This window comes from Phodopus roborovskii, unplaced genomic scaffold (assembly GCF_943737965.1).
Source record: "Phodopus roborovskii unplaced genomic scaffold, PHOROB, whole genome shotgun sequence".
In the NCBI taxonomy this organism is placed as follows: Eukaryota; Metazoa; Chordata; class Mammalia; order Rodentia; family Cricetidae; genus Phodopus; species Phodopus roborovskii.
The window spans coordinates 10,876,177-10,900,249 of NW_026126578.1; the positions used below are offsets into that span (position 1 = coordinate 10,876,177).

Genomic DNA, 24,073 nt, shown 5'->3' on the forward strand with positions numbered 1-24,073 from the left:
TCACAAAGTGCCATCTTCCCTCCTGCTGCTGCTTGCAAGCTGCATCTTTTTGACAAACACTGAGCAGAAGCAAATCGCCTTGGGCAACTCCTAGGGTTTCCGAGGCATCGGTTCCTACTATTTCTTATTCTCTTTTAAAGACTTCAGAAAGTGAAGGCATTACACAAAGTGATTTATCACAGGCCAACGGCCACCCAGGATAGAGGAGACCGTTCTAGCTCTGTAGATATCCCATGCTCTTCTCTATCAGTGCCTCCCCATTATGTCAGGATAGTCACTGCTTGGCAAATTAGGATGCAATCAATCATATAACAATTGTGAGTAAATATAGAAGAAATGTTTAATAAAATTCAATAACCACTTATTCTTTAGTCTTACATTTCTCTGGATTTTCTTTTTCTTGTTAAATTTTTTTTTTTTTTTTTTTGTTCTCTCTACAGCTCAATAACCGTTTTCAGCTGTGTCAACATTGACTGGTTTTTTTAATTTTAGCTCTTGTATTTTTGCTTCTAAAGTTGCATCTGGTTGTTTCCCACATCTTCTGGTTCTCTGGGAAACTACTGACCTTGTCTTTGATGTCTTTAAATGTAGTAAACAACACTCCATATCCTCTAGCTGGCTAGTATCAGTCTATAGTGCATCTCTTCCTATTGTCTACAGTCTTTGCTCATTTTCATTTATTTATTTTGTTTCTCTTTGTACCTAGCTATTTTGTATAATGAGTTCGACTGTATTTTCAAAAAAAACTGCTTTTCAAAATAATTTGACAGCTTTGACGGTGTTGTATTTCTCCAGAGACTTTACATGTTTGTTACTGTCAAACATCTTTTCCTAGTGTTACACAATTTAGAAGATTTTCCAAGCTATCAAATGCTGTCTTCATCGGGACAGTTGATCCAAATTACCTCACCTAACATTTCCAAAAGCAAGAGTAACCTACACTTCCCACATCACGTGGGAAGATCTCCCCACTGTTTTCCCCGCAGTGTTTTCCATGCCCAGAACTAGAGAACCAGTCTCTGAATGCCTGTATAGATTCTAGGAAGTTCTCTTAGGCCACACCTTGGCTACTTTAAGAATAAAATTTCTGGGGACTGGCTATCTTTACAGTGAATATCTATGGTAATGTTGGATTGGGGGGCAGGCAAGATGGTCTGGTCACACTTATCAGAGGTTCTTACTCCTTTCTTAAAAAGTGCACAGAAAGTATAGGTTTGGGGGAAAATGATGAATTTCCTCATGGGGTTGGCAGCAAATCACTCACTACAGTGTTACCAAATTGAGTCACTAAGCTGGCCCTTTACTTCTTTATACCTATTTCTCCAACAAATACTTTTCTACCCAAGCAATCCCAACTTCCTCTCTCCTGGCTGAGGTGCCCTGAAAACAAGAACTATGTTTTTGTTGCTGTCTGCTCATTCTCCTATGCGGTTTAAACTAAATGCTCATCATCTCTCCATCCTATGCAGTTTAAACAAAATGCTCAACATCTGTCCATTCTGGCACAACTAACACATTAAGAGAAACACGGCCACTGATAATTTTCATGGAGGGGACCCCTTCAAACTCAACAAAAGTCATACAATAAAAATAAAACCCTATATTTTCAGGTTGGGAAGATGGCTCAGTGGAAATGGAATTGGAAGGCTGAGGGGCTTGGATTTTCAATTGATCTCCACCAAGAATTAAAAAGCATAGGAAGATGGTAGATTCCAGAGACTCTGTAGTGTATTACACATGATTTCAGTGGTCATAAAAAATCGCCGGATACACAAAGAAATGGGAAAGTGTATCCAATACAAAATGAGACTGCCGAGATGTTAGACTTAACAGACAAATAGTTTTAAAGAGCTGTTATATGCATGCGCACACACACACACACACACACACACACACACACACACACACACACACATATGCACACACACAGGAAAACAGCTAGTGAAATAAGTATATTGTCTTAAAGAGGGAACAGAAGCATGCCTCAGGTACTTGGAAGCTATAATAAAAGGAACCAAATTAAAACTCTATATTTAAAAACCAACTGAACTGAAGGCTAAAATAAAAAATTCACTGAATGAGCTCAGTGGAGATAGAGACAGCAGCAGAAGGAAAACAAACAAACAAACAAACACAAGTGAACCGGAATGGTAAATTATCCAATCTGTGGGACAGAGACCAAAAAAGAAGTTAGAAAACAATGAACAAATCTTTAAGGACAAACAGACTAAGATGTGATGGCTACACATGTGTGCACTTGGAGCTCTGAGGGGAGCACTCAGAGTGACAGAGGGGCAGGAAGCAGTGTCTGAAGATATCATAACCCGTGTATACAGTAGGAGACTGGGAAATGGCAGGTAAGCAGGCACATAAAAGACTGTTTCAGTTTCTTCCATAATTTACTTAAGCCATCTGATTGTTTACTGTAAAACAGTAACATGGGGCATGATTATAAAATATGTATAACCAACAGGACGGGTTTTAATGAAACTATGCTGTCATAAAATTGTAAGCTTACTATAATTTGTAACTATACTTGTAAGATCTGCTAGTTTCATTGACTATAATCAGTACTTCTGAAAAGCTGTTAAGTCTGGATCTTGACTACAGCCCAAAGGTCCATGCATTAAAGGTGTGGTTCCCCAGGATGGCATTACTGAGAGGTGGCGGAACCTTCAGAGGTAGGACCTAGTGCAAGCAAGTCTTTGGGTCACCAGAGGTGTGTGTTGTCACTTTGAGGGGGATTGAGAGACTCTAGTCATTCCCTCTTTCTCATTTTCTGGTCATGAACTAAGATTTTGCCCTGTCTTGTGTACCTCACCCTGAAAGCCCACCCACCACAGGCTCAAGAGCAATTGCACCAATCAATCATAGATCAGACCCTCTGAACCCATGAGCCAAAACAAGCCCCTTCTTATATGTTTATTTCCTCAGCTTCTGTTGCAGCAACAGAAAGCTGAATGACATGCATGTTATTTTAGAAGTCAAGCATAGGAAGTCTGCCTTTCCTAACTAATCCAACTTGGAACCTATGTAAGTAGGTAGGAAGCTGAAGTCACAAGGATGCAGACAACCATTATTTGTAGAATGCTTCCAATGTATTGACTGCAACCTCGAATGCCTCGACAGCATTTGCTTGTTATAGCCTCAAAATTTCCATGAGATAAGATGCAATTTTAGCCTCTATCTTATGGACTAAGGAAGTGGGGGCATATGGCCAGTACCTGGTGACTCTGGGAATGTGGTCCTCAGAGGTGGTGCTGCTGTCATTTAACTAGTAGGTGCATGAGTCGGCATGAGAAAGTGAGCATAAGAAAGGCATGGGGCTCATGCTCTGCACACTGATCACTTAATGGGACCCTGAACTCCCTATGTTTTCATTTCTTTTCTTTTTCCTTTCTAGCACTTAGTATGGGTCACTTACAAGTCTAAGTGGACTTTATCATTAGCATTAGTTTTAATTACGTTCTAGTCACCTTGCTATTGGCTGCTTTTGCATGGTTGAGATTTCCAAGAAAGGGCCAGGCACAGAAATGCCTATTGACTTATCACCTTACATACTTCCCATCATTGATCATGCCTGTTGACTTGTCATGTGGCAAACTTCCCACCTCTGGACTGTCTAGCCAACTACCATCTCAAGAGGGACTTGCATAAGGTCACAACTTGCCAGCGACTACCAAAGTTCTAAAATTAGTGTCTCAAAATTCTTAGGCCCCTGTTATTCTCTATTTTCAAAATACAAAATGACAATGCTCAGGAATACAATGTGAAAATAGTTTAACCCTCTCATTTCATAGTTAAGAAAGCTGAAGTCTCCTGGACAAATGAAAGTCAAGCAGCTGGTCCAATGCAGGCATAGATCCAGGCTCTGCTCACCTTCAGGCCAACTTCACCACTAAATTCAGAGGTGGCAATAGAGCTTTTCCTCATCATCTCGGATAGTCCAGGGGGCTCATGAATTCTTGAAATGTGAGTGTGCCCACACCCCGACTATCAGCCACCTCATTCTCTCCAGCTAGTCCTCTCTGTGGGGCAGACCCGCCATCCTTCTGGACTGCATTCTTTAGGCCTATCTCTCTGCATTCCCGAGAGTGAAGCATCGGAAACTGTCCTTCCTGCCTGTAAATCTGGCATGATATCCCTGCCTCCTGGACCACTGGGCCAGTTAATCACTTAATTAAGCTCCTGGAGTCAAAGCTTCACCTTGAGGCCGTACACTGCCTTGAATGGGCCATGTCCTGTTATCCTCCTACCTGTGTTCCAAGTGAAAAGATGCATTTTCATTATTGGACAAGGACTTAAAACTCCACAGTACATTTAACTTTGCTGTTGGTGGCATGTATTCTTTGTCAGTGATATTATTATTATTATCATTTTTTACCCTGCTCTACCCAATAGTGTGATTTCTCTGGTTTAGTCACATACTGTTATTTATTTTTCATAAAACTCCATGGCAGCAGAGCTGAGAAAGCATGAGGGGATCATTGGATGGATTCACTGACTTTGTGACCTTTGGGGTCATTTTCTCTTACAATTGCTGTGGCTTGTCTAGGGGTGGACTTAAAAGACTATTGTTGGAAGGGTACAGGGCTCTATTAGGAAAAGGCTTGTTCTTATCTGTGATGTACATATTATTAATCACAGTTTGTATACAGAGAGAAACTGTAGGCAGCAGATCTAGGACTAGAGCTATGGACTGGCTTCATGCCACAGGACTACCTGGAAGGGAGAAAGATGAGAGCTGCTTGGCTGAGAAAAGGGCAGGGCACAGGAAAGGGCTGTCTGGAGTCAAGTAAGGAGAAAGGGTGGGCTCACTTCCTCCTTGCAGCCATGTTTCTGTTTTGATTCTGGTAGGCAAGCCACACGAGCATCAGGACCTTCATGGGGCTCCTTGGAACAAAGCAGGCCAGGGGGTGTGCACAGGAGCTTGTCTGGGAAGCCACCTCTGCAGAGTATGGAAAAACCATGCTGTTCACAGCTGCCCTCTGGAGTAGAGTACCTTGCAGACAATAGTCCTGGGCTGCCTCTTGCATCAGGGCAGACAGATACAGAATAGTGTGTTGTGTGTGCAAGCATGCTTACATAAATGTGTGTTAGAGGCCAAGTGGGTGCCACAGATGCTACAAAATTATGGGCCTGGTAGAGTCTTACAGGCAGCATAGGAAGCTGAGTCCTGTTTGCTGCAATCAAAGAGCTCTATGATATTGGGAGCCTTGGAATTTGCTGGCTAAAGACCCCATTTTGATAGTGGTCAACTAGATAGCCACAGTCGCTTCCCAGTCACACATTCTGATTTATGAAGAGGGCAGAGGTTAGTGATTATTGATGGGAGATGTCATTCTGTAAATATGTTTCTCTTATTGGTTAATGAATAAAGCACTCTTGGCCAATAGGAAAGCAATATAGGCATGACTAGGAGACAAAGAGGGTTTGGGGAGAGGTAAAAGGAGAGTCAACATGTAAGACCAAGAGAGAAAATGTACAGGCCCTCTCTCTGGTAAGATAAGACCACGTGGAAATATTTAGATTAATAGAAGTAGCTTAATATTTAAAGCAAAGCTAGCCAATAAGAAACACTAGTAACAGGCCAACAGCTTTATTTCTAATACAGTGTCTCTACATGTTATTTGGGGCTGGCGAGGCTGTGGGACAAGACTGGAGGGAAAACATGCTTGTAACAAAATGGTGCCCAATGTGGGGCACGAACCCAGCCTGGTCCCATAGCCGTGCCAGCTCCAACTAACACACAGATATGCTTTATTAGATATAAAACTGTTGGCCTGTTACTAGCATTACTTATTGTCTTATTAACCCATTTCTATTAATGTAAGTATTTCCACGTGGTCTTGGCTTACTGGAGAAAGGATCCAGAGTTCTGTTCTCTCAAGTCCCTATATGTTGAATCTCTACTACCTATCCCTGAATATCCCTTGTCTCCTAGTCCCACCTACCTTGCTTTCTTATTGGCCAACAGTGCTTTATTTATTAACCAATAGGAGAAACATATTTACAGAATGACATCTCCCATCAGATTATGACACGGTGTGGTTATCCTCCCTGCTTCCTGAGATCAAGGGGTAGAGATGGTAGACTGGGCTATGCTGTGAAGTTGATTCTGAGTAGAGTCTGGGGGGCCTAGTAGTCTCAGGTGTAGAATGGGAGAGGGTCATTAGGTGATTACCTCATAAACAGCTCTGTAAGAGAGCCTTCATTTTGATAAAGTCTGTGTGGCATACAGAACCTTTCAGGAAGAACTGACAGAAAAGTAGAGGAAGCAAGGCAGAAAGCGAGAAGGAAAAGATAGGAGAAAAAACAGCGAGTGACAGTCAGGAAACTCAGCAGGCGCAGGAGTGTGGACAGGTTCTGTGGATGAGTGCTGAAGGAAGATGGTGGTACAGGGACAGCCCATGTCTTTCAAGGTGGAGGAGCAGGACAGAAGTCAGAACTCACTGCCACAGTCTGCCAGGCAGGGGTCAGCAAGGGCTGGTGATGATGTCTTCTGCTCACTACTTGCATTCTCATGCACAGCCTACTGACACCCAAGGGGCTATGTACTGTTCACCGGAATTAAAGGGGGAGAAGACAGTTACAGGTAGTCAAAAGAGCAAGGGAATGGAGCACTGAAATTGAGCCTCGGCTCTGGCATGGGTATCTTTCTGAGACTCGGTTTCCTCTAAAAGATGTCGATTAAAGGTTCAGAGTCTTACTTTCATTTCTGTTGCTGTGACAGAATACACTGACTAAAATAAACTCAGAGGGAAAGGGTGTATTTGCCTCACAACTCCAAGTTATTGGTTATCCTTTCAGAAAAGTTAAGGTAGGAACTCCAGGCAGCTAGTCACATTACATTCAAGAGCAGAGAAAGAATAAATTCATGCACTCTTGTTAGTGTTCAGTTTGCTCTTATACTTACATGGTCCAAGATCCCTTGCTTGGGGAATGGTGCCACCCACAGTAGCCAGTTCTTCTTAGATCAGCTATTCAAGACAACACCCCTAGGCATAGCCAAGGGCCAACCTGATCTAGACAACCCTTCACTAAAACTCTGCTAAGGTGATTCTGCTAAGGTGATTCTAGGTTGTACTTGACAGTTAAAATGATCATCACAGCCAAGTCACATGATTTTGGGAATCTAGGCAGACTTGATCTCAAAATGTCTGGAATTGTGAGATATTCCCTAAACACTAGGATGAACACACACACACACACACACACACACACACACACACACACACTTACTTCACTGTTTGCTAGGACCTATGTAGGTTGAGCCTTCCTTCTCTTTATTAAAGTGTGTGCCCTTGGGTCTAGAAAACTCTATATGGGAGCAATGAAAGTGGCTTAAATCAGGACCTTTCTAGATCATGAAGATGTGAAAAAAGAAGACATTGTTAACAGGCTGGTGATGATGTCTTCTGCTCACTTATCAGTATGGTCACCTTATGATCCCTAGGAGGGAAAGGGGAGAAGTGGACAGGGAACAGATTGAGGTGGGTGTCAGGTACCATAGTCACAGACAGGTGCAGGCTAAGTGTGCCTCACCTTGGGAAGTGAGCACACTGATTAAGTTACTCTCTTTTGTAGGCAGCATCTTACACATTTTTGGTTATGATTTATTTATTTTCTTCCATGTGTATGCTTTACTTGCATGTGTATACGTGTGTCACATGTGTGCCTGGTGTCTGAGGAGGTCAGAGAAGGCATAGTTGGAACTGGAGTTGAGGACAACTGTCAGACACCACATGGGTGCTGGGGATGGAACCAATGTGGTCCAAAAGCAACAAGTGAGCCACCTCGCTAGCCCCCTGGCAGGCAGCTCTATGTTAAAAGACTCTCTTAGTCACTCACTGTCTGTTGCCATGACTAAATACCTGAGATGATCAGCTTATGGAAGTAATGTTTATTTGGGCTCATGGCTTCAGGGGTTTTCTCTGTGGTCACTTGGCTCTGTTGTGTACAGTCTGGAGTGGCAGAGTGTATCATGATGGGAGAGCAGAAGAGAGAAAACCTAGCCACTTCATGGTGCTGTCTGGCTCAAGGCATACCTCCAACAGCATCACTACTTTCTGTCAGGCCCCACCTCCTAAATGGTCTGTTATTTTCAAATAGTGCCATAGGCTGAGCTCTAGCTTTTAACACATTGGTTTGGGGCAACTTTAAAGATCTAAGCCATAATTAACAGTTTCTTTCTTCCAACAACAACAGGAAATTTGGTGTCCTGCACAAGTTTGCTTTGGTCTGAGTAAGGCAGCTGAGACCTGGGTAGGTTGATGACCCTCCCTGCAGTTTGAGAACCACCATGAGTGCTGACATCCTTGTGACTGCCCTGGCTGTCACTTTCTGCAGTGCAGTCTTTGGAGCTTGACTAGTACAGAGGACAGCAGTGTCCTTAGAGGCTTGTTTATAGCCATGGTATTCTGTGTCCACCTCAGTCTTCCTGTTCACTCCTGACCAGGTCCACATTACTTCCTTCTTGAAGGTGGGACTGAGCCATACATGGATTTATGAGCTATCTAGGACTAGTCTGTCTTGGTAACACAAACATACAGGGGCCCTTAAAGTCCATCCCTACCTTTTTGGAATAAACTACAAGGCTCATCATCTCTAGTGTATCCCATCGTTTAGTGTTGTGGCTGGCGCCCAGATGTTCATGGGACGGGAACATGGCTGGTGTTCCCTTGAATGGAGACAGCCTTTCAATTCCCTTTTCTGTCAGAGCAAGGGTGCTCTAGGTTTTTATAAAAGGCCTCATGAACCTAAAGGATGATTTCATACTTCCATCTGCTACCTTCCTTGATTCAGTCCACTCTTGGAAGGCTGTCTCCAAGAGAACACATGAGAGACACATAGAGAGGGGCTTGCTTATTGTTCCATAAGTGAGCATGTCCACTGCATATACATTTTAATTTTGGATCACAGCTGTCAATGCTCACTGTTGAACACATGTTGTGTCAGGCTTCTTGTTATATACAGCTTTATTCTTCTACTCATCATGTATGCCTCACATCCCATTTTGGGAAAGAGTGGAGGCCTTACAAAGGAGAGGGACTTTATTATGGAAAAGTCTCTCAATAACATGGAATTGCATTACCATTGGGAGTCTTTTTTTTTTCTATAATCAGCTCTTAATTCCTCCTGTGTACATATCCAGGATCACACTGCCCTTTCTTTTTGTAATGTCCTTCCTTGTTTGTCTACTGAGATCCATTCCAAATTCTACCTCCTCTAGGAGGCTTTCTGATCCTCAGTCCCTACTGCTGGAACTATGGCATCCCCAAAGCTTACTCATCATGGCACTCCTTACTCCATCTCTAAATATATATTTTTTGGAATCTCTAGTTTTTATTCTACGTATCATTTTTATGAGTATTTTTCCTACTACAAAACCTTTGAGAACACACTTAGCATACATTCATGTCTATATCTTGGCCAGCAACTTCTCCCATAAAGTAAGGTCTGGAAGAGGCTGGTGATGACTCACAGGCCTATTCTCTCACAGTCATCCCTCTCTATGCATAATCTCCCATCAGTGACATTTAGTACATATATTTAAAAAACAGCAGCAGCTTTTGGGGCCCCTCACCAATGGAGTTTGGAGTTGCAATTTAATCAACCATAGAATTAACCTTTGTTTCTAAGAAACTTGCACCCTAGACATCACATATCACACCTGTCTCTGACTATAGCTCACAAATTGCATTGCCATGGAGAGCTGGTGGACTGATAAATGCAGCACATATACATACAGGCATCACATTCATAGCATGTAGGGAGCTATGCTGTATGGCACTCACTGAGGGTCTGAAATGATGTCTACACTTTCTACAACACCCATGTACCATTGTGGATACCAAAAATATGGCTGTGAACAAAGATATTGTAAACTGTGACCCTGACCATAATATATGACAAATGAATAAAATCATAATTGGTATGGCATAAGAGACAAGTGATGTGAGACAATTAAGACAGTAATTCGGTATGGGGCACAGACATTAAAGGTCATACTCAACACAGGGCATCGGTGACAAGCCAGAAGGAAATGATATCTCAGCAGAGAAGGCGAGCAGCATGTGAGTCAAGGCCACAGCTGGAAGAAGTAATGGCACTTGCCCTGGCAGAGTGTTTGGAGTTCTACAGGGGTGGCAAGGCTGAGGAAACCAGGAACTGGGGAAGGGTAGAGGGAGGTGAGAGGACATAGACTGGGACTTCCGGGAAACCTCGGAGGGTTCTTAGTGGGCAAGAGAGCCACTTAGTGGCTCAAGAGAGCCATATAGTCTACTGCATTCAGCTTAGGCTGTGTATTAGCTAATCTTGGCTGTCCATTTTACCATATCTGGAATTAAATAAAACTCAAGCAGCTGGGTACAGCTGAGGAACATTTTTCTTGGTTGTATTATTTGAGGTGGAAGACCCACCCTAAATGTGGATCCTTAGCCTTTCTATCAGGAGGCAGACATTGCTATAGTATTTGAACCACAGCCTGCAGACTACTCTAGTAACTCCCTTTTTATAAACACACACACACACACACACACACACACACACACACGCACGCACGCACGCACGCACACGCACACACTCCCTAATTAACACACTTGATGAGAGGTACAGGTGGTGGCAGAGAATTCTGTGCAGATGAGAGATGATGGTGGCAGGAAAGGAAGAGAATATGAAGACAGCAAGAAACACTCTTCACATATTTTGAAGGTAAAGTTGATAGAATCTTCTGGTGTATTTGATGCAAAGAATTAAAACAACACAAAACAAAATAAATAAACAAAAATCAGGAAGTAGTAAGTCACAGGTATTTGGTTCCAAAAGCACAGCTGGAAAGTGTATTAAGACCTACTAAGGAGGGAGAGGATCTGGGAGCTGGAGAGTGGGGTTGGGGCATGATCATTTGTGATGCTCAGTGGACATCTGATGAGAAAAATGCAGCTGCAACTGCATGCGTGACTCTAATGCTCTGAAGTCTGCAGAGGACAAGACTGTGACATTTGATACCATGAACCTGAATAATACAGGACAACTGGGAATGAGTGCAGATGGGGGAGGGGCACAAAGTTTGCACCAGGAGCACTCCAGTGACACGGAGGGTGAAAACGAGGAACCACAAAGAATTGCAAGAAAAGCAAGAGCAGGACTTGGAGCAAATAGTATCCCAGATGCCAAGTGATGAGGGGTTCAAGGACAAGGGAAGGTCAGCTATGCAGAACTACCCAGTGCGCAGAGAGATAAAGGCCAATGGACCAGAGAAGAGGCCACTGGAGACCCTACTGTTGAAGCACAGCAGGGGAGAAGAACGCCTGGATAAGTGTGTGCAGTAAAACATGAGAGAACAAGAAGTAGTGACAGCTTGGAGAGGCGACTCCAGTGAGTTTATGTCAACTTGATGCAAGCTAGAGGGATGCAAGCTGGAAGGAGGGAACCTCAGCTGAGAAAATGCCTCCATAAGATCAGGCTGTAGTGGCATTTTCCTAATTAGTGAATGGTGGGAGAGGGCCCAGCCCATTATGGATGGAGCTGTTCAGCACTGGCCCTGGGTTCTATAAGAAAGCAGGCCGAGCAAGCCAGTAAGTAGCTCCACTCCATGTACTGTCATCAGCTCCTGTCTCCAGGTTCCTGACCTGTTTGACCTCCTTCAATGATGAATAGCAATATGGAAGTGCAAGCCCAACAAACCCTTTCCTCCCCAACTTAATTCTGATCATAGTGTTTCATTGCATGGCTAGAAACCCAAACTAAGACAGAGTTCTTCTAAACTCTGTGAGAAAAGGGGGCGGTATTAATCCACTGCATGTGTTCATTGTGGCCTCATATTTCACTGTTTCAAATGCTGAACAGAAACTAAGACAGCACAAAAGGCCGGGCCAAGCCCCTTCTCTAAGATCAAAGAAGAGCCATTCTCTGTATTTGTGATTCACCAAAATCAGCGGTTGCTTGAAATCTCTGATGAGGAGCCACAGTATGGAAGACTGACTACATGCTTTTATCCCACCATTGAGGTTAGCTAGATGGCTGCTTTGGCCGATGGAATGTGAGCAAGCACAGCCTGGGACTATTTGTGTGCTAACTCCAGGCCATCTTCTCCAATCACCTGCTTCTTCCGTGAAGACAGCACAGCCACTGGTGCTGTGGCTGAGGCTCCAGAATTAGACACCACGTAGAGTCTGTCTACTGCAGAGAGCTGCTCATGTCAGAAGGCTGTAGCTAATCCTCTCCATTATGCATTGGGAACCACATACTCAGTTTCCACTTGTAGCCTATATGGCGCTTGGGATCATCTGTTCCTGTAGCAAAGGCTGAGTGATGTCCTCTTCTCGCCCTGCACTGCCCCCTTCCTCCAGGGCAATAGGCCCTGACATCCGTTACAATGTGGTAATGTCCCAAGCCCCTAATGAAAATGTAAGTAACAGGGTGACAATCAGCCTATCTACGGTAACTTTGTGGTAGAAGTCTGGGGTTAGCTCACAGTTCCTCTCTCGCGCACATTGGCTGTACTGCCAAAGGCTCCTTTACTGTTGTGTTGACAGTCACGGTAAGCCTCTATCTTACTCCCTAATGCCACTCTTTGGAGTTATGCAGAAATAATCAGGAACACTAAGTCGTTAGGTATTACAAAAGTGGAGCTTGGTGTTAGCCATCATATAAACCATAAATAATGTGAAATGGTTGAGGCCAAGTAGACAATGGCAGTTTTAACTGTGTGTGTGGGGCTCAGCTCTGCTACTTTTCAGTCTGAGATGCTCTATAAGCTCTGCCGCAAGAGTATCCATTACAAAGTGAACAACTACTGCCCTGTTCTGGTTTGTCCCTTGACTCAAGCTAGAGTCATCTGGGGAGAAAAACCTTAATGGGTTTTTCCCACGGCAAGTCCTAGTGGAGTTTCATGATCAATGATTGATGTGGGTGGGCTGGTGAGGATGTGCTACCCTTGGTTTGGCGGTCCTGAGTTATATAAGAAAGCAGGTTGAGCACACCATGAGCAGCAAGTCAGTAAGCAGTATTCCCTGTGGCTTCCGCTTCAGTTCCTGCCCCCAGGTTCCTGTCCTGACTTCTGCCAGTGATGGAGTGTGACCTGAGAGTTGTAAGCTAAAATAAACCCTTTCTTCCACAAGTTGCTTTTGGTCATGGTTTTTGACCAAGGCACTACCTCCTGCTTTCACCTACTCAGGAAGTTCTGCACCTGGGCTAGAGAGAAGTCTAATCACTGAACAGAGACCAAGGAGAATAAAGAGTATAACACTGGGACATGTAAACACTGAAGACAACCAAGAATGATAGCCTTAACCTTTTTTTTTTTTTTTTTTTTTTTTTACTTTTTGAGGCTGGGTTTCTCTATGTAGCTTTGGAGTCTATCCTGGCACTCACTCTGTAGACCAGGATGGCCTCAAACTCGCAGAGATCGCCTGCCTCTGCCTCCCAAGTGCTAGGATTAAAGGCGTGAGTCACCACTGCCCGGCGATAGCCTTAATTCTTTAAAGATGATGTGGTACAGCAGAAAGGGCAGTTGGGAAACCAGGTCTAGCCCTGACTCTGCTGCTAGTTAATTAAGATCCCCCTCCCATTCTACACACACACTAGAAGGGGAGAGCCCTAGGCAGCTTCCTGGGCTTTGTGAATCTAAGATGCTATCAAGCAGAGAGAATGAACTCAGGGGCTCAGTAGAGAGCAGATAGGAGGGGATACTTCTCAAAGGACAGTCTGTTTCCCTGCCTCTGGCCATGTAGTCACATAAGTCAGGTTGGTATACCGACCTGAGATCCACAATCTTAGCCAACAAACACAGATTTCTTTCCTGATTCACAGACTGAACAGGATGAGAGAAAAGAACCCTACAGACTCGATAGTATAGGGGCTGCTTCCCCAGGAGCAGGTTGCTCAGGGTTTGCTACAGCCAAGAGGTGCCTGAAGCCCCTGAGCTCAGAGGGAGTGTCCATGAGGCTGATATCCCAGAGGGCAGCAAGTCTGTCCATAACCACTTCCCGGCAGAAACCTGTTTTCTGGATGGCGGGTATCAGGTCTCTGTGTGCAGCTGAGGATGCCCCGTGGATGTGAAAAGAGGAAATGACTGCGGATTGAGCTTTCAGAAATCTAGCAGTGCTTTCTTGACCTTCTTTTGGAGACTACAGAGAGCAAAATTAATCTCATGAGCTAAGGCAGACTAGGGGTTAGCCTTCTGTAGCAGGTTCCTCTGCTGTAAATGTGTTTATTCCTATCTGGGCATGCAAGATGCACACAGCTGAGGGGTCCCGTCTCTACGCAGGCTGTCTTCTTTTGGCTGTGTGACTAGTGGAAGTATTCTCTGGGTTTCTACAGAAGCTGGGCCTCACGTGTTTCGTGCATTTGCACCAGAACTTCAACTCTAAATCAGAGATTTGTCTACAAGAACACTTTCCTCTCATAGAAACCAGGCTCCTTCACAAAGTGCCCCTGGCCGCTCGGCAAGGGGAAGGGGGCAGTTATGAAAAGAGCACAGTGGAGGAACCGGGCTCTACTTACTTGGGACTCCGGACACCAGCCGCAGGGGACGAAGCACGCGGAAAGCCCTCAGCGCCTTCACATCGAATCCAGCTCCTTTCCCTCCCAGAGCGTTGGCCCCGTCAGCTTTGGTTGCTTGCTCTAAAATTGCACTAAAAAGCCTGGAAGAGAGGGAAGAGAGGAGGCATCAGGACCTCAGCTGGTTGCTCAGCTGGGCTCCAATCCAAGCACCCAGCCTAGGCCGCTGGGTCTGTCACGGGTGTGGCCACTGGAGGCCCGTGAAAGGCTTACAAGTTGGCATTCCATCAGCCAGTGTGTCACACACACAGGCGCTTTCCACAGAGATGCGGGCTGAGGTGAGGGGCAGCCTTTAGCTGTCAGAGTGTGTTGATGTACTTGGTCTGGGTGAGCTAGGGTCCTGGCACAGCTGCCATGGCACAGGGATAAAGCAGGGAAGTCTACCCTGTCTCCTGGGTACTGTCATCGCTGCTGTGTTGTAATCCAGCTTCTCTGCCATGAGTGCTAGGAACCACAAGCTCCCTGCCTGCTCCTCCATCCTGATGACCAACCCAGTGTGATTTGTGCCAGGGAACAAAATAACCTTAGAAATCCACCTCACTCATGCGTGCACACAGCTGTCACTGAGGGGTCACTGGGAGAGTTTCAAGCAGGACCCACCAAAACACGTGAAGGCACAACGCTAAAATGCACAGATTTCTGCTCTGACAATGTGTCTGTGATCACACATCTCTAACAAACACAAGCACCTACTGTGTGCAGGCACTGTTCTAGACACTCAGGTTAGAGTGGAGATGTTTTCTGACCCCTGAGAGTTCGCATCTCTAGGGGCAGTCAGGATCTGAGCTGTCAGTAACTAGAGAGTGACACTTGGAAAAAGAGAGGGGTCTGTAATGACAAGGGTGAGAGACCAGTCTTTGAATAGGGGACAGCTCAGAAAGAAATTCTGCCCTGGCGACATTTCAGAAGAGGCTCAAAGAAAGTGAGTGTGTGGCCTCTGTGGCTGTCTGGGAACCACACCAGGCAGGGAAGTGGTTGGGACAGTGATCCTGGGAGATGCAAGGTAAGATGTTAAGGGCCAACACACTGCCAGTACAACTAGGACAGAGAAGACAGAGGGAAGATGATATTGGATAGGAAGGAGGGCCCCACGGGAACCCAGGGCAGGAAAGGGGCTCAGTCTGAGGGAAGACTGAGTCCAATGGCGCCAGCTGTGGAGGCCCAGAGGCAGAGGCTGGGGCTCAGGCCAGGTGGTCATTTTGGGGATGGTGAGCATCAGATACTGGGTTTATTTTACGATGGAGCTAGTGGGACTGGCTGTTGGGAAGTGTGGAGTGACAGGAATGAGAGGTGACTAACAGCTGGGCTGAAGCAATAGGAAGGATGGACTGTGGCGGTATAGGCGTCCGCATTCTACTGCCACCTTCTCTGAGTCTGGGCTGCCTGGGGTATGTCTGGTGGTTTTCTGAGATGGCATTGTGTGTCTGGAGGTCAGAAGAAGGTCTACGAAAGAGACAACTGTTTTCTGCTGTTGTCTGTTTGGAAGCTGGATGTGAAAGGACTGGATCATAGGGTCCTCCCACACAGTGCAGGCAATCACAGAACAAGACGAGCGATGGGGAGTGGATTGTGGGCAGGAGACTGTGCTCCATGGAGGCTGCAGAAAGCAGGATGGCCATGATCAACTGTCCAGAGCCAAAGACACACATGGGAAACTAACCACTTCGCTCACCACAACCAAGGCGCTGAGACCCAGAAAACATCTGATTTGGGGAGTGACTGGAGAAGGCCTAGTAGGGGCCCAGGAGAGAGTGTCAAAAGCTGTGGCCAGTGGGAACAGCAAGCCCTGCCTGAAAGAAACACAAGCAAGCCCAAATGTGAGCCAAGGGAGTAACCTTCCAGGTAGTCATGCTAATAAACTAAAAGGAGGCAAAACCGACTACAGAGACACATTTTATCGAAACCAACAACATCAAAATACAGCATCAGAACATGTAGGAAAAACAATGAGGTATTTGTCATCCTTCGTTTTAAATTCAATTTTTGAAATATGTTTCATGTTGTTACGTGTACAGTACCACTCAGTTTCAGGTGCCGTGGTTGCATATGACTAAAGGTTCGCGTACAGCAACTCTTTGGAACTCCTTGCAAATGTGAGCAGAGAAAAACAAAAGTGGTCGCGGTGTAAGAGTTTTGTGTGAGATGCGAACCATCTGATGAAAAAGCTGGTGATAAAGAACGGGGAAGACTCACATTCCTCGGAAGGCAGGAAGGGATGGTTTGGTGGTACCCTGAGGATGTTGGCTTTACATAGGGTAGAGTTCAGTTGTACAAAAGCTAACATGCCTTCTGGTGGAGAGGAGAGGAAGGAAAAGGCCTATGGGGTGCCAGCTTTTCTCTCAGAGACCCAGTGGGGTATGTTATAAGGTTGTAGATGTGGTATGGAGACATAGGACAACTCTCTTCTGTTTACATTTCCCTTGGGGAATGCCTTTCCCAGGGCTCCTGGGAGGGGCAGCCTGGAAATATGGAGGGGGTTGTAAAGAGGGGTTGCAGTAGGTGTAGGGACATGAGAAAGGATTGTTTGGTATCACCAAAGGCCAGTTTGACATTGGTGGTCCTGAGTGGAACTGTCCTCAGCATTATGTATTTCTGTGTTCAGGTACCAAAATTTCCATGTAGCTGGATGGGATCTGTTTTTCTCTAGGTGAACAAGTCAAACAAAGATAACAGCGAGTAAGCCAAGGGCCCATGCTAGTGTGGTTGTAATGATGGAGAGTGGCCCTAAGTTGATTGGCAGGTGAAAAGGACAGGTGTGGAGGAGGAGAGGGTACATACAGAAGGCAGCAGGGTGAAGTCATGAACTTTCATTGAGGCAGCTGCAGGGAGAAGGTGAGCAGCATGTGATGTGGCACTCTAACATGGGGAGGGTATTTTACTAGTCATGGCAGAGGAGGGGCAGTTGAGGAAGACAGTCTCCAGAAGGTGACAAGTGAGAGGCATGACGGCAAGCGGGTATTAAGGAGAACTTGCGTGGACAAGAAAGAGGGACTCACAGGTGAGCAGAGGGTTGAGACAAGGAGAGGGTCCAGAGTCTGATGACACATATAATAAAAGGTAAGAAGGCATAACCTGAAGGTAGAAACAGGAACCTCCTCCCACACCTCCCGTGGAATGAAGCCTGTGCCCCCCAGGGACTATGGAGAGGCAGTGCACTGGGGAGATCTGATGGGAGGTGTCATTCTGTAAACATGTTTCTTGTATTGGTTAATGAATGAAGGCACTGTTGGCCAATAGGAAAGCAAGATAGGTGGGGCTAGGAGGAGAGAGGAAGTAGTAGGGAGAGATCCAAGATGGAGGACGGAGAGAGAAGAACGCCAGCCCCTCTCTCCAGTAAGGTAAGACCACGTGGAAGTCCTTAGATTAATGGAAATGGGTTAATAATTAAGACAGAGCTAGCTGATAAGAAACTAGTAACTGGCCAACAGAATTATATCAAATACAGGGTCTCTGTGTGTTATTTGGGGCTGGTGCAGAAAAACTACTCGTAACAGAGATCCAGATAGGGAAGGAGGCCAAGGAACCAGTCAAGGGAACAGGGCCAGGTGTAGTTGGAGGCTTAGGTTTGCAGAAGCTCAAGGCTAGGCAGGGTCAGGCCACAGGGGTCATGGTCTAGATAAAGAGTTTTCAAAGTATCTCCCATGGAATTCCTCAGGGGCAGGGACAGCTCTGACAGCAGAACCATAGCTGAACGCCCTAGGCTCTGAGCTACATATTTCTTGGGATAAAACTTTGTTTGACAAGGGTTTGGTTAAAAGAAGCTTTAGTGTAACATTTACAAACTCCCAACTGTGTCATGACCTTGACTCACACGGACAGATGACCTGAACTCCAGGGAGCTCACAGACTCTGGACCAACAGCTAGGGACCAACCGAGGCCCTCTGCACATGTGTGACAGTGGTGTAGCTTGGCCTCTCTCTGTGTGTGTGTGTGATTCCTAGCAGTGGGATCAAGATCTGTCCCTGGCATTTAAGCTGGTTTTGGGGAACCTATTCCCCAAGCTGGTTGCCTCACCCAGACTTGATGCAGGGGGAGGAGCTTGGTCCTGCCTCAACTTGTTGTGCCATTCTCTGAGATGGAGGAGGAGTGGATGAGGACGGCAGGTAGAGGGGAAGGGAGGGGAGGGAGTGGGGAGAGGAAACTACAATCAGGATGTAAAATAAATAAAAACTGATAATTAATAAAATAAATAAATGAAAGTAGAAAACAAATCCCAACTCATATACCCCCAAAAAGGAAAAAAGAAGTTTGGCAGCCTCAAGCAGACCAGATCTAAAGTCTTTGAGGGTTGCACTCATGTGCCCCAGGTCTCCAGCAAAAGTTGCCAGGATTAGGAGAGTGGGTCCACAAAGGAAGTCCTTTCCACTGAAGCCTACATCCCTGAACCCCGAAGACAACATTTCAGATCTAAGCCAGATTGTGTTCATAGTGTGCAGGAAAGACAGCAGCAGACTTACTGGAGGATAGGATGTTCACAGAATAGCGTTCTGTGAAGGGAGCAGATGTCTATGACTGTCTTCTCTGTAGCCCTGCCCCCTCCAGCCTGGAACACTTTAGTAAGGGTCTGTTTTTAATGCAGGACAGGTAGGAAATTCAAACATGCTGGAGGATGTGCTCTTGGCTAGGAGCACCCAGTTTGTATCATCTGGATTTAAGGTTGTGCCCCTGATTCCTGAGGGCTTGCTTCCAACGTCCTGTTAGGCTGGGGGCATGGCAAGTAGTTCTACAGCCAGGCATTAGAGATTTTAAGAGATGAAAATAAAATTCCAGAGATCCCTGAGAAGTAGAGACACAGAACCGCCATCACAAAAGGGTGCTAGCAATATAGCAGAAGGCTTTGGGGCTGGCTAGCATCTCTTGAATGGGGACCAACTGAAGAGCCCTTATTTCTTGGGTTGTGCAGGATCAGGTGGCTCACATTCAAGATTCTGAAGTCCCCTCTATGTTCATTCAGTCACCCTCTTCTCATCAGACCAAGGTTTGGGAAGGAAATAATTCTTATCTCATGCCACCAGAATGGCAATCAGACATACATAGGGCACTTGGTTGTCATCAGAGTCCCTTCTGATTTGTAGGAGGTCTCAAGAAACCTTTCCAGAAGTAGCTGCAGAGGAAGGTACAGGAGGAAAGATTTCCCAAAAGACAGAGAGGCAAAGGAGAATCCACTTACTACTGTAAGGGAGATAAAAGGAGGTGTGGCCAGAAACTCGCATCCTCTGGGGGCAGGGGATATTTTTCTAGTTAGAAAGATAAGCTAGGATTTAGACTTGATGTAAAAGTCATAGGGCTAATACCCCTGGTAATAGAAATCTAATATGGCTTCATGTGAGATCAATGAGGGATACCCCAAAGGTCATAGTAGACCATAAGATGAGCAAGGGTTATTTAAGGAATCCCAAGTCTGGATACTTTATATCTTAGCCCAGACCCCAGGAATGGAGTAGAACATGGGCTCACCCCGTGAAAAGTTGGCTGAGTTAGAGCAGTACGAAGCCACATTCTAAGGGATGAAGCAAGGATCAACAAAGTACAAATAGACAACTGTTGGCCACTGATGTACTCTCCTGTGGTCTGGGCAGGAAAGTGCTGAATGCCACCTCTAAGGCTCCTGTTTGAGGTCCCTCACTAGTCTTGTCTCCACTTCCCTTGCTCCAGAGAAGGCCATAAATGGGCAGGGCACATCTGATGATACTCAACACTGTTGTGGAATAACTTTTTATACTATGAAGATGTATATTTGTCAAGGTGCCTTCTGACTGGTTTAATAAAGAGCTGAATGGTCAATATCTAGGCAGGAAGAGGTTAGGGAGGCCTTCTGGTCAGAGGGGGGGAGGAGAAGGAGGTAAGTCTAGGCATGGGAGAGATGATAGAGAACACTGAGAGGAAATAGTATACACAAGATGGAAGAAAGGTAAAATGCCACAAGGCAAAATGTAGATTAATATAAATAGGCTAATTTAAGTTATAAGAGCTACTGGGGCAAGCCTAAGCTATATGCAAAGCTTTCATAATTAATAATAATGTGAGATGTGTGTGTGAGAGAGAGAGGGAGAGAGAGCTGGCAGCCCAAAGAAAAATCGTCCACACAGCACCTTTGATAAGCAAGTGTAGTATGTACATAAGGGCCCTGCAGGAGCCAGAGCCCCACTGTGCGCAGAGCACTGGCTCTTTTCTGTTTGTGTCTTAAGCTCCCAGGACACTTAGATCTTGAGAAAGATGCCAAGTTTCCGAAAGGTTTAGAGGGTTGGGAACAGCACACCTTTGAGATAGCTGCTACAGCGTTCTCGGCTCAGTCAGGTCTAAGTTTACTCTGGCAGGAGATAAAACAGTGAAACCCCTCACATAAATTCGTCCTTCCTTTCCCAATCTGTGACCTAGCTAGACCTGGCTAATGACTCAGTGCTCCTTGCTTTTCTTGAGTCTACCTAATGTTCATGTGGTCAAAGCATGTCATTCAACAACCAAACCATGTTTGGCAGACAAAACAAAAAAACAAAAACAAACAAACCTTAACCCCTAGGAACTGTCTGGATGGCCAAGGACAAGGAAATCACTAGGAAGACTGTCTTCACTCCTGTGTTATTTTCTGCACTGACAAACAATTAGCTGCTCCTCAAAATAATGAGCAACGGGTGCTCTGGGGAAGCCACCAACGCCTGGGTCTCCACAGGGACAGCATGAAGGACTCACCAAAAATAAGCTCCAGGGATAAGAGCCTCCTGACACCCTGAACTTGGCACTGGAGCCTGCCAGACTTGGGAAAAATTAATTGGCAGAGTGGCTACCCTGGAAGTGACTGCCAGGTTTCCAGTGGTGCCAGCTCACAGGATCTGGCATGTGGTTGGGTGAGAGCAGCTGTAAAGGTAGCTCCATTCTCCAACTACTCAAGTATGGCTGGAATCCACCACTGTCTTAATACGGTATGGTATGCTCCCCTCACATACAGAGGCCCGTTAGGAGCAGGTATTTTATGGAGAATCTTATGGGGAAGTTGCTAACCTCTCTATTTTTTCAAGTGTCTAAACAAGGCAACACTTTACTCCTGGTCAAGAGGGCGGGCTCTGAAGAGCAGATCACAGAGAGACAGGAGGGGCACTTGATGTTCATTCTAATGCAGGTGGTAACTGTGCCTTTTCCCAATGTCTGGGGTCTGACCTCAGTTGGGGGGGGGTTCTTAAAAGAAGGAGGTGCAGGGGGAATGATCAGGGAAGGGCCATCCATTTTAAACAAGAGTAGCAAGGCGTGTGCGTAAACAAAAGGCTATGGGGGCGGGTGGGATGAAAACATTTGCCTAAAGATTTTATAAGTTGGGGAAGATAAAAAAAAAATGAATCTGAATTCCTCATCAGAAAACACAAGTTACATAGTGTTTGATAGAAAAGACTCAGAATAAATGTTTCTTACAGATCCCTCTTCTCATTTTGGAGCATTGTTCTTCTTCAAAGTAATTAAGATGGCGGTATTTTTCTAGCCTATCTTGTAGAAAGAAACTGTAATAGGGAGGCAGTGCCTATTTAGTAATGGTTGACTCAGCATGCCTGAGTTAGTCCTCTAGCACAAGGAATTAATTATTGCATCATTTCATCAGCGAGTTTAAAGTGAGCCTGCCTCCCGGGGGGCTGGGGGAGTGGGGTGGGGGGTCCCTTTGGCCAGGACATGGGCCAGGTCCTGTTGGAATGTTGGTCCTGTTGGAATGTTCGGTCTCCACTCATGCCAGAATGCATTTTCTCTTAGCAGGCCTTCAGTGCTACTTTCGCACTCTGCCTCCCTAAGGGGGTGACCCTAGAATCTTTCAGGAACCAGCTAGAGATCAGGGCCACCCAAACTCTCAGCACCATTGGCTGCTGGCTCCAATGAAGCCAGCAAGAGTCCTGGCGACATTTCTGGCTTTCAGCCAAGAGAGATGCTGGTCAGTTTTCTCTGGAGAATTTACTAATCATGCTTCCGATTTTTTAAACTTAAATTTATGTGAGCTTTTTTTATTGTTATAATTTTAATTTTTGAGACTTTCATACATATATACAATGAAATATAATTATACCTACCCCTGCTTTACCCTCCCAGCTCTCCCATATTTCTCCAACACATTTCCCTCTTAGCTGTATGCATTTTCATTTATAAATCACTGAGTCCAGTCAGTTAGCACTACCCATACGTGTAGGAGTGTTGCTCTATCCACTGGAGCATGGAAAATTTACAGTGCCCACACCCTCAAAAAGGAGTAATTCTCCTTCCCCTGACATCTATCAACTGCTCAGTAAGACATGGGGCCTGGAGGACGTCGGCTCCATCTATGTTGATATTTGCTTGTTCTTGTGCAGGTAATGACGGGTGCCATGAGTTCATGAGTGCTACAGCCATGTTGTGTCCACAGGACAGTACTTCACAGCACTCTAACTCTCACGTTCATTCTTCTCCCTATTTTACAATGATTCTTACACCGTGGCGGTGGTGGCATTGGTGGTGGTGGTGGGTAGTAAGTGGTGGTGGTGGTTATGGTGTTGGTCTAGATATCCGGTTTGGGGCTGAGCTTTCAGTTTCTTATTCTCAATGGCTTCCAATTTTTATTTAGATTCCCAACACACTATTTCAGGGTGGCATGTTTGGAGAATGGTATATCTGGTCTTGGTTTGGTTACTCATCACCGGCATCGTTCAGACTTCCCTATTTTCTTTGCACCCAGTGGTCTTGAGCAATCTGGTTTTCTGGAGATGAGGATGGGGATAGGCAGCATGCATGTGTGTCCCCTGGACCATACTCTGGCAACACAATGCATGTCCCCAACATGTCCCAAACTCATAGACTGCATGTACTAGCAGGTACTAGTAATGCCTCAGGGTAATAGCGGAGAAGTGGTCAAATGTGGTTGGAAAGTGAATAAAAGTCCTCAAACATAAAGGCTCTCCTCATCTGCAAACAGAATGCTGATCCAGAGCACTCAGAGTCGTGTGTGTGTGTGTGTGTGTGTGTGTGTGTGTGTGTGTGCGTGCAATTACACACCTTTCTATGGTCATATGTATACACATGGGTTCTCTGTATATGACAAAAGTGGCATATGGGAGGGGTGATAAGTTTATAATTTCTCTCTTGGGACACAGTCTGAATTCAAAGTGAGTTTGAACAGATCCTTCTATGCGTGAAGGCAAGTTCTTAGATCAAATCATTGGTACGAACACAGAGCGGAAAAGGCACGGGGAGGGGGGTAATATTAGGAAAAGGAAACTTCTGAACTTACCCTACAACCACAATTATAAAATCTAGTAAATTCCAACCATTGCGGAGGTAAGCGTTGGGGTGAAAGAGAAGTCCATAGGCAATTACTTTTAAAAATGCTTCCACGGTAAAAATGATGAGAAAGAGATATTCCACTCGTTCCTAGGAAACAAAAATAGAAAAGAGAGGAAAATAAGTCATTAACTTTGGGATCCGGGAAGTTCAGGCACAGGAGAGTTCAGTGCCGGTTCAGTCTGCTATACGCGGCGTGCTCAGTGGGCTCCCAACAAAGCA

At 45.4% G+C, this 24,073-nt stretch overlaps 1 protein-coding gene across 15 annotated transcripts in view; it reads right to left on the reverse strand.

Moving 5' to 3' along the window:
* Cacna1c (calcium voltage-gated channel subunit alpha1 C) overlaps positions 1 to 24,073 on the reverse strand; it is a 614,413-nt gene that overhangs the window by 170,987 nt on the left and 419,353 nt on the right. For all 15 annotated transcript variants that reach the window (XM_051203679.1, XM_051203665.1, XM_051203667.1 and 12 more), the window contains exons 4-5: positions 23,802 to 23,941; positions 14,509 to 14,648 (exon numbers count right to left, since the gene is read on the reverse strand). In XM_051203679.1, the coding sequence (XP_051059636.1) occupies positions 14,509 to 14,648; positions 23,802 to 23,941 (280 nt within the window). The remainder of the gene's footprint in view (positions 1 to 14,508; positions 14,649 to 23,801; positions 23,942 to 24,073) is intronic.